Source organism: Varroa destructor, unplaced genomic scaffold, assembly GCF_002443255.2.
Source record: "Varroa destructor unplaced genomic scaffold, Vdes_3.0 BEIS01000003.1, whole genome shotgun sequence".
Taxonomy (NCBI): domain Eukaryota; kingdom Metazoa; phylum Arthropoda; class Arachnida; order Mesostigmata; family Varroidae; genus Varroa; species Varroa destructor.
Genome location: NW_019211456.1, coordinates 20,685,132 through 20,696,062, shown reverse-complemented (window position 1 = coordinate 20,696,062; position 10,931 = coordinate 20,685,132). Strand labels below are relative to the sequence as shown.

General features: G+C 36.2%; 2 protein-coding genes across 8 annotated transcripts in view; both read left to right on the top strand.

The window, feature by feature from the left end:
• Positions 1-654, top strand: part of LOC111248162 (uncharacterized) — an 8,233-nt gene extending 7,579 nt beyond the window's left edge. Inside the window, exons 6-7 of one of the 3 annotated variants that reach the window (XR_002672425.2) lie at positions 235-301; positions 548-654. Coding sequence is in view for 1 of the 3 variants with exons in the window: in XM_022800012.2 (XP_022655747.1) it covers positions 235-239 (5 nt within the window). In the remaining 2 variants the exon portion in view is untranslated. Of the gene's footprint in view, positions 1-234 lie in introns of all 3 variants that reach the window. The other 2 variants (XR_015323915.1, XM_022800012.2) reach the window with 2 other exon arrangements.
• Positions 655-3,926: 3,272 nt separating this feature from the next.
• LOC111247927 (uncharacterized) lies at positions 3,927-8,553 on the top strand. 5 transcript variants are annotated; one of them, XM_086983890.1, is made up of 7 exons: positions 3,927-4,086; positions 5,676-5,783; positions 5,991-6,138; positions 6,543-6,682; positions 7,070-7,155; positions 7,703-7,945; positions 8,341-8,553. In XM_086983890.1, exons 1-7 carry the CDS (start codon positions 4,043-4,045, stop codon positions 8,409-8,411), a joined length of 840 nt encoding a protein of 279 aa, XP_086840016.1. In that variant the 5' UTR covers positions 3,927-4,042; the 3' UTR covers positions 8,412-8,553. The 5 variants fall into 5 exon arrangements, 4 of the variants coding, with proteins under 4 accessions (XP_086840016.1, XP_022655212.1, XP_022655213.1 ...); XM_022799477.2 differs by having other exon boundaries at positions 3,928-4,086; positions 5,672-5,783; XM_022799478.2 differs by having other exon boundaries at positions 4,013-4,140; positions 5,672-5,783.
• The last annotated feature ends 2,378 nt before the right edge of the window (positions 8,554-10,931 follow it).

Below are 10,931 nucleotides of genomic sequence, written 5' to 3'. Positions count from 1 at the left end.
TATATATATATATATCTGTTTTCTGTTAGAATTTCTTAACTGCATATTGCCATTAAATGATCATAAGTTTTAATTGACTTAATTATTAACCACTAAAAAACGCTAATCCACCCTTATTTCTATGAACACGAATGAATGGCGAAGATATTGACTAATAAGCGAAATAACAATAAAAGACTACCACAATCTGAAACTCTGCGTCTTAACATATTGATCGCTTGTTTTTTCTTGCAGTGTAAATGTATGTATTCCGATCCTGCGTGGGCTTAGCGGGTCCCTTCACCGTATTCGGAAGACATCGGTAGTTAGCCATTACTATTTGTTATTTTTCCAACTAATAATGTCAATGAGATATAATCGAAATAGAAAACATTCGCGTGACTAGAATAATAAGAGGACACTCACGTTGATATACCTACTACACAGGAAAAATATTGATAATGGTATAATTTATTGCTATTGAATGACCTGTCGAATCCATTTGGGCTTATTATGTTTTTTTTTTTTGTTTATGAATCACTCGTACGTGTATTTGTGCAAAGGAAAGGTCTGAATCGATTACATGAAGTTCAAAAAACAATGCTTCGCTTTGAAACACGTGCTAAACGATTTGCAGTTGGCGCATCTCAATAAAACATATTTCTTTTATATCAACTCTGAGAATTGTTGTTGAGAGTAATCGGCTTTTTTCGTAGGAGTCAGTTCTACAATTGACTTCAAAGTCGAATTGAAGGTCTACTAAAAAGCGCCAATGTTTTTGGCGACTATTGATGGTTGTGACAGAAGTAGGTCTTCGAGCGGCTGCCAGAAGTTTACGATAGATCCCGATGAGCCAACCTTTGTTTCACCAGAATTTTTATTCATTAGTTATGCTACTTACTAATCGTGCAAGTTCGTTCTATGAACAGAAGGAACTCTGCTACTACAGAAGGCTTTAGAAGGCAAACGATTACTTGATTATCATAGGGAGGTACGTCACAGCACTCATAAATCAATACTTACCTGCTTAGTGCCAGACATGTATTTCAAAGTACAGTTAATTCAAAACAATTTACAATCTACCATCTTACCTTACCGGGAATACATTTAAACAATAGACTGCTGATTGTTTTGAAACAGACGATGACTTTACTTTCGATTTACAATTGAAATCATGTGCTTTACCGCCATCAAACCTCAAATCGCTTCGAACAAATGCGGATAATCATCATCGAGCATCGAACAAGTCCAGTAAATACAATCATATTCTCATTCAACAGAGAATATATACAGACTGCTCTTAGTAAATGAGGAACAACAACGGTCGTTAAGCCTGTTTGCTTGCTCAATATACTTTGCAATGATGGGCAGGATATTGTTTATTTCAGCAATAAAAAAAAGACAAGCTTCTCGTAAATTTCAGAAGCTGCACCAGAATCTCTCCAGCAATTAACATAGCAGCTATTCAGTCAGATTTGGCAGTCCTCTAAAGATTCTTGGCATGCTTACTAGTATTCACACGCAGCCTTTCGCAATGGGACATCATTTTCACTAAAATTTTTCATCACAAAGTCAAAGAAGCATCAATCGCTTTATCGTAGATTTTTCTTCACCACCATGGACAAGGAACAACTTTAGAAGAGGATTTAACCAACGTATAATAGAAGCTTGAGTAGAAATGCAGGTGGGCGCTTTTCGGTCCGAGGGAAACTTCTGGCGCTCACGCAAAGATAGCCCCTTACTGCTCCTTATTTGATTCCATATAACAGTACCTGCTTGTCATGCTCAAAGAATTCATCTTTGCCGTGCACGCTTCATAAGTGTTGATATTGTGACTTATAAATATTATGTCCCACAGATTGGCTATCGAGGTCTTAGTCTAACTTGAGTAGGTTTATACTCCATAGATATTGTGATTGATTGAAATGCACATAGGATTGTTCGACCATTCAGGAAAGAGGTGATCCATCTGAATACAGACTAAGCCGGCTTCTTGGATAAAATAACTATCCTAATGAACTCTGTGGCCATACTTGAAGCTTCACATAAGACCAATTCGTCCGAACACTGAAACGCTGTTCTATAATATACTAATTATAATAACTAACTAATAATCTAACTACTGCACGACCCAAGTCTAATATATATATATATATATATATATATTATTCCGTGTGCATTGCCATGTCTGATTAGGCATATTGAAGGCAGTTGTTTACAAGCTCTTTGAAAAAATATCTTCATATATTTAAAGGCATGCCTTAGATCGATGTAGGGCATTATTAATTAAATCATGCAAACCATAGAAGTGAAAATTTCGTTCTAGACTTTGGGCCGCGACCGGAAAACTTTTCGAGTTAACGTTCATAAACATAATTTTAGAGCGCGGAAACAGTTTCCAAGGGTGCTTTCAGAAATAACGTATGCCAAATACTCGGCATAAGCTTATAAGAGTCTGTCGTAGCAAATCTTGGGTTTTAAATAAAATGTCGTTAGTACTAAGCTTCATGCCTTAATTATTATTATTGTTATTATAATTATTATTATATAATGGTGGTTGATTGCGACTGGAATACAGTAGAAGAGGTATAACTTTCATCATTTCAACTTAATCGAGCCTCTTTATGTATTAAGTAAATCTAAAGCTTTCAGGCGCTCATTACAAAGAAATCTAATTTTGAAATTTGTGAATCCGCTTAAACCTAAGTGTGTCACTTACGTGCTAGGCAGCACAACTTCAATCCAAGTCCAGTTCATAACAAAATCCGTTTAGTTTTTCACATAACGCAAGAGTTGATTTACTCTATTGACAAAAATTGTTATCGAAGTAACTAAGACGTTTGCGTTTGAAATGCGTCCGAGCTGCAGTGTTATTAAAAGCATTCGACCTGTTTGTGGTAAAATAAATAACACAAACGTTTGCCTTTTTTTGGAAACAGCAGGAAACTTAGGAAGTTGTTATTAGGTACCCAGCGTGCGGAAAATGTAGAGAAAGCTCGCATTCGACTATGCAGAAGATTTAGATCAAAGAGGAAAGAGCAAGAATTTAGTATCTTCAAAGAATTTTTTCTATTTCTGACATCGGTTGGGAATGTAGCCGATATCTTAAAGACGAGCGTATACAATTTTTGAATTTCTTAAAACCTTGGACACACTGCTGATATTACTATGCCAGGATATAAATGCCAAAAAGTGATATTAGCTAGAAAGATTAACCAATCATTGTGATGATTTTGAGAAGCGAAAATAAATGCGTCCAGCCAAAATCATCGTATTTAATAGCAGCGTTAAATTTCACTAATTGCTTTGCTTATTTAACCTCACTGACCAATCGAAAAATCCTTATATTCGGCCTGCGCAAAAATAACTTTTCGGAGCATGTACCGTCAGTTTTATGTAGCTCTCGTTGTCTTAGAAATGACCTCGTTACATAAAAATTTGGTCGTTGCAGATTGTTGTTTTTGTCTCGTCTTAGCACGACGGTTCGACAAAAACGTTATGTGTCTCTGAGCAAACGAAAAATTGTTCTGTATAAAGAATCTATCAAATGTTCAACAACCTAAGTGTAAGACTGCTTTCGGATGCTGCGACACCACGAATCTAAAAAATATATCTCTATGATGCCTACAATAGTTAAAATACATTTACATTACAAGCATTGGAGAGCTTTTGAGAACTTCGCACATGGTACAAGTCAATTAATGGCGCCTGTTAGCCCATTGGCTCAAAAACGAACATTGTAATCCACCCTGAGCTAAATGTTTTGAGGCTTTCCTTTGCTATCCCGCCTGAGCATGTCTCATATTGCTGATTTCTAGCACGAAATAAGATGTGTAAGTAAGTCCAGTCTCGAAGGCCGCATCGATGCTTGCGTCTCTATGGTGCTCGAAAAGTGCGCGTCTCCCGTCAAAAGACTAATTTCATCTGCCAGCTGTTGGTAAACACCTACCTCACGCTCATTGGTAAACATCTAACCGTTCGCGCTCAGATCGTTCTGATGGCGCAGTGGTAAAGAACTGGATCAAAAAACAAGTGGGATCAAATTCGTGATGTCATTCCAAAAATGTTTAACTTTGGCATTTCAACGAAACTTTACGACAAGCACAAGTTTGTAGATTTCAGACCAACTAACAATAGCTGCAGTGACATTCCTCGAGACTGGTATTGTGATAATACTAAAAATGCATTATGGATTATACTACGATTAGAACTTATTATTAGCCTTATTTGTCTTAACACCTGTGTAAAAAAGTAGAACAAGTATCTTTTATTATTTATTTTGTTTGGGTTCCAATCTAGGAGGGCACATACAAATCAATTCTTCTATTAATATCCTGTCGGACTTTTATATATATTATTGCCCAAACCGTAAGATTTGGCTGCTCTCCCTTACAGTTGCATAACTTTGCGTACACCCCGTAATTATTGTGATGTAACATTAGTTGGTTTATTGAGTTTTTTTTTTGTTGTTTATCAAGGAGGGCCGATAAACAACCTCTTAAAAAAGTTATCTTATTTACTTCCTATGGTGCGATGCTGATATATGGTTGAGCTGCTTGTAAAGGCAATTTAGGAAATCGGCCGTAACATAAAATTCAATCAGCTATTTCCAGCTGTTCAATCTTAACTTGTTTACCAGAAAGAGAACTGTGATAGAATAAAGTGATTGTATAGAAAGTGTTGAAAATATTTACCACTATCGTAATGAATTCGGCGGTAATGAAACACACGAGCTATTAAATCGTTCAATAATGAACTAGAGCTTTCTCTATTCATACTCGCTTCAATATTGTGCTGTTGCTAGGTGGATACATCCATAGCAAAAGCTGCGTCAAAATTTATAGATTATCCAATAGTGTAGTTATGTATTATGTGCTCAATCAAGTGACACGACCGGATTTATAAGACACGAAGCGAAAATTCACTTTTGGTTGAAAGGCTTCAAGTGTGGACTTGTGTACCAATGTGTACTTGAAATCTACATTAGGCGATTTTTGTCCAAAAAACATTACTAGACCGATTTGTAATATTGTAAATATAAGTGAAGAACATCTTTGTCGCAGATGAACTACCGAATATTCGTGGACCTACAATCTAAATAATTTATAAATATATAATAAATAATAATCTAATAATAATAATAATAAATGCCGATGACATTCGGAATAATAGATACAACCTAGTGCTGTAAAATTCTATCATCTGGTTTATGATACGTTATCTTGTTTCATTCCTATAATTTGTATACTATATCTTTCTTTTTCTGTAGTGTTTCTTATTATATTAGAGCATAATACACCTCTTACTTTTACTATCATCGGTATTTTCAACAATATTAAGCCTTATGATATAATCATTGATTTTTATTTATATGGTGTGTAAAACGGGTTCGATTCAGAGTACTTCCATGGCTCAGCGTCTGCGTGCTATTCCTAGGCCGACTGAGCTACCGCCCTTCACTAAGGGCGCTAAATATAGTAAATAACAATAATAATTATACATCTGTATTATTCTTATGTAGTAACTTCCTGGTTATTATCAACGTTTTATATTTTTCACTTGCATTTAGGGTAAACTTTCTCAGAATCTGAGAAGAGACACACATGTACGCAATTCATAACAGAATCTTTATCAAATACCATCAAATTTTGGATTTAATTAATTTAACGGACCCAGCTAAATTATGTTGCAGGAAGGCCTACCCTTGTTACGTGCGAAGATGTTGGGGGAATTCGTATGATTGGAATTAATCGACCCGAAAAGAAGAATAGTGTCAACGCCGACACTGCAGACGAGCTCTTCAGGTTTTACTTGACTCTTGATATTTTGGATAAATTTTTCACATTGCCGGTGATGGTTTATATTTTTAGAATCTTTTATTGCAGATAAATCATATATATATATATATATAATCTCACCTGTGGTAGTTAGAAATTCTCAATAACAATATGCCACCTTTATAAATAGTAAGTAGACAAGTATACATATTGATACGCTTTGATTTATTAAAGTCAATTCGAAAGATTCGACGCAGATTCTTCAGTCAATGTGGCTGTACTTTTCGGCAACGGTGGGACATTTTGTGCTGGATACGACCTTGAAGAAATATCGAGGACAGACAAAACACTTCTCGACAGGTTTAAGCGTAGATCACCTATGGTAAATATAAAGTAACTATCTCAAGTTAGGCTTAAATAAATACACAGAGAAGACAACTTATTATCTTAACCTTGAAGCGTAGTTTGCTAGATGTCTAATTCCCACAAAATGCAGAAGCAGAATTTGTTAAAATATAGAGTATTTTAACTAATAAGAAGATAAAATAATACATAGGATATCGTTTTTTATTGCACGACTCGTCGACACTGATCTGGGGGTTTTGTCCTGCAGAGACTGAAATGTTATGTTTTAACATGCTATTACCAGATTTCGTTCGCTGCAAATATACGTTGACTAAAAATGCAATAATACTAAATGCTTTTTAAATAGTCGTTTCAGTGTATTTAAAAAAGTTATGGAATGACTTTTTGGTCCAATGTCATGTAATTATTTCTATGTTTTAGGGCCCGTGTGGAATGTTGACAAACAAGCCAATTGTGGCAGCCATACAGGGGTATGCAGTGGCTGGCGGTTTTGAACTTGCTCTATGGTGTGACCTAAGGGTTGTCGAAGAGACAGCCGTCATGGGCGTATTCTGCAGAAGGTGCCTGGCATTGTCACTAATTCCTAGCGTGATAAAGATCGGCACTTCTTTTCAGTACATTTGTATAACACGTTCTATATACAACAACATTTTTGCTTTGAAAATGGTAGGAAATATATTTTCACGAAGAGACGGTAGATTAACACATAATTTTGAAAACTATTGTCACAATACTTATCGCAGTTTCGCAGGCCTGTATAAAATTTGGCAGATTTGGCGGTCTCTCTTTTCTCTTAGTTCTATTTGTTCCCCACGAGGTAGTATTTTAGAGGAACAAATCCCCGCATATGCCCCCAGAGCTCCCGTTTATGCTGTAATATTTAAAAGAAGAAAAGTATAATTTTACTTAACATACATTCATTACTCTGTTTGCCGTCATTGAGGTAGATTTGGTATGCCGCTTCTCAACGGTGGTACTGTTCGTCTGCCGCAGCTAATCGGGCTTTCTAGGACTATGGATCTAATCCTAACAGGTATGACCGTTGCCACATTTAACCATCTTACTCCATTATATATATCACCATTAGCAAGCGCCACCGCGTTCTCGTAAGATTCATCATCACGATAAAGGTCACCCATAAAGCGTATAAAAAACATACGGGAAATACCGTATCCTGCTCGGTGACTAAACGAACTATGGTTTATTAGGGATATTCGTAAGCTATTATCTAACGGTAAGAAGCGCTTTATTTATTAAAGCGCAAGCGTTTATTTAATTAACCTAATGTAAAACGACTTATAAAAAGTCTGTGCAGTAACAGATTTGATGGAATATCAAGATCTAGCAAACGGATATATTTTGATCCCTAATAGTTCTATTTATACAGAGCGATTTATCTATAATAGCCTCTATGTTTTGCTTGACCCCATTTAACCCACCATTCTGTAAATATTTCTTTCAAGCGCGATTACTATTGTGCCCTGTTAAAATTTCTGTGAATCAATTGAGTTAATTTTAACCACTGACATGTTTAACTTAACCTTTATTAATACTTTATACAAGCTTTCATTGGTTTTCAGGACGAGCCGTGGACGGAAAAGAAGCCTATCAGATTGGTTTGGCCAATCGCTTGGTTGGATGCGGTACGGGGGTCGGTCAGGCTTTACAACTGGCAACCCAAATTAAAAAGTTCCCGCAAGAATGTCTAAGGACTGATCGGCGCAGTGCTTATTATGCTACGTTCGAAGCTGCCAGCCAGCTCGAAGCGATGGAATATGAGCGGGCTAATGCTGTTGATATTATATCCCAGGAAGGTGTTGAGGGTATGTTTTACTTGATGCATAAAAAGGGGCCCAAAATTCATTTCTCACTAATTTTTGATAATTGAATGCAAGTTGACCATACCCAGAAAGTTAAATACTTGAAATAAGCTAATAAACGACCATGTTATAAAAAAATAGTAAGTGTATCGCAACCTTTGTAGCCATTTTGTTAATTAATATTGTCGATAAAAGAAATCCTATAGGAGAACATCTCAGTGTAGTAGTTGTCAATGGAAGCACCATAATCGCCTACTGAAAAGTCATATAGAATTTGTGTTATAAATAAAATAATAATTATTTTTCTCTCAAAGCTCTCTTTCAATCAGAAGTTATGAATGTGTTTCATCGTTCTGAGAGCAAGGTGCTAAAGCAGCTGCTGTTCTGCATATTTCTAGGTGCCAAACGTTTTGTGTCGGGAATCGGCCGCCACGGCAGCTTTAACTTAACGAAAATACAGGAAAAGTAGCAGGAATGTGTAACTTAGCGTTGATATTGTAACTATATTTTAATTGAGCACCTATATAGGTTTACACAGAGATGTGTACATAGTTATTAGAATGCATGAAGTTTATTAAACGAATAAATGTTTATTGCTTTCTTAAATTAAATTTGTATTTCGTTTACAGGTGATTAGTTAAAAGATATTTAATTATAGTTTGCTCATTACAATATGAAACTTGGTACAGTTGGATGGCGTCTTAGCTATGCTATACGCGGCTGAGCATGATCTCAATGTGTGAATCGGTTTATTTAGCAAATACCTAACTGGTTTACATGTAGCTCTAGATATCCTACTCGCCTGAAGGCTCTCTAGTATAGTCCCTCTTTGCAAGACGGTATATGCTTGGAATTGTATTCAGGCGGATTGATCTGTGTTGCTTATTCGAATAGTCAGACGCACCTCTGCCTATCTCAATGAATCAGGTTTTAGATAGATTTAATATAGATTATGTCTGAATAGCTCATTTGCGAGGCATAGCGTTAGTACTACGCGAAGTTGTCACGACCTTGATGATTTTAACAAGTGTGCAGCGAAAATGAATATCCTAACCATGAGAAATAATTGTTACATAGGGTCTGATGTGTAGAAAAGGCTATTTTTGCTTAAACGCTAGAGACTACTCTCTGGGACCGATAGCATAGGTCTGCATTTTGACTTCAATTTCAATTTGGTAGCTTCCTTTCAGTGTCTGCTTCTCTATGGCGGCAATGAAATGTGTATAAGATAAAATCGATGGGTCTTTGGCTTTTGCGGTAATGGGTGTTAGTAAAATCACCAGTCAATTGTAAAACAAGCTTGTGAGTGCAAGTACATATATCAAAAACTTTCAGGTAACCGACAAACCTTAATGATCAGCTGCAATACTAGCAAGTTGAAAAGTCCCACGTCAGTTAACGAATACACATGAGAACAGCACGTCGTCAGGAAGATTTTTAGAAATCTTTTTCGTAAAACAGCAAATATCCAGTAGAACATTGCAAAACATAACGGCCAAACATTGGTTATTTTCTAAAAACGGCCTGTATATTTTTTACGACATGTACGACAAAACGAGTGTATCGTTTCTACTACACTGTCGCAACCTGTCACATTTACCTAGAAGGATGTACAGTTTCATGACGACACAGAAGAAAAAACTAGCTCTGTAGGATGTAGGTTCAGCTGTAAGTCTACACAAGGCTACAATATATGTTTCAAAACGTTCAACATATTTTTTATGCAGATGCAATATACTAAACTATACGAAGTTTGATGACTACATATGAGTCCGCCGAAAAAAGTAGAACCGAAAAATTGAATCAAAAAGAAAAACTCAAATGTATTAGAGCGCTTACTTCAGAGCTGATTCTATGGAACATAAAATATTAGTTGTATGCTGATTAAGGCAGCTAGTCCTTAGGTTCAAAACATGCAAATATTTATTGTTTGGCTACGTTGTTGGTACAACTATATGTAACTTACTCTTAATTAGCCGTTCTTGTAGAATATATTATCTTTCACGGAGCGTCAACGCATGACTTTCATTCATAATATCTCTATATAAGTATGTCCCGTGCTACTTTGGAACCAATTAATAATAATTCTCATTTACTAGTTTAAAGCTTTTAATTGAATGACTGACCCATCGCTTTCCTTTCCACTGGAACTGTTCTAGTTCCGGCTCTTATGATGTATCTTGCCATGTATCCTTGCTTCGTTATGCTGGCTGTCACAGAAGCGTTACTTCTTTGTAAAAAGTAAGCTTATGGTTGAAATGCTAGTGTGGGTAGGTTATCAGTTTCCAAATGTAAAAACACATGCAGATAACGATTGATCTTGCAGTAATAAAAGCACAATACTGACGATTTACCACTTTCTGTATCGTCAAAAAATACCGCAGGCTATTCATTGGTAACCTGTTGGGTAGAGTTTATATCTAAAGGCAGATCTAATACCTTTTACAAAAGATAAAGTAAAGCTCGGCTTTATTCAAACTTGTGCTCTAGATCAAAATAATAGCGCTCTAGCTATGGTGCGTAATTAATTATTTCAAAAGGTTTCACAGAAGTTCTAAACTCCGTTTTGTCTTCCAGGAAGCGCTCAAACTCGTAGGCATCTGCGTTGACAAATACTTGATAAATGAAGCAGAAATAAGCAAAGAGTGCTTATCTTACTTGCAATCCAGTGTCGCCAAGCTTGAGAGTACAATGTTCCTAAAACATTCTTACAAAATAAGAAACGGGCATTTTTCTTTTTTTATTATACACATTTTTGACAGCACCGAAAGACATAATAAAAGATCGCCTGGCGCAGTTTTTCTACTAATATCGTCTTTTCTTCTAGTTTAGATTTTTATAAATGTATTCACGCAAACTCTACTGAGATAAACGTCAAAAGGAGGGCGGGGGGCTTGGCACCTAAACCACCGCGTGTTTCCGAATGTATGGCGTGATGTCATGGTTGGCGCTTACCTCTCTGTATAGTATCGGCTTCTCGGATTCTTTG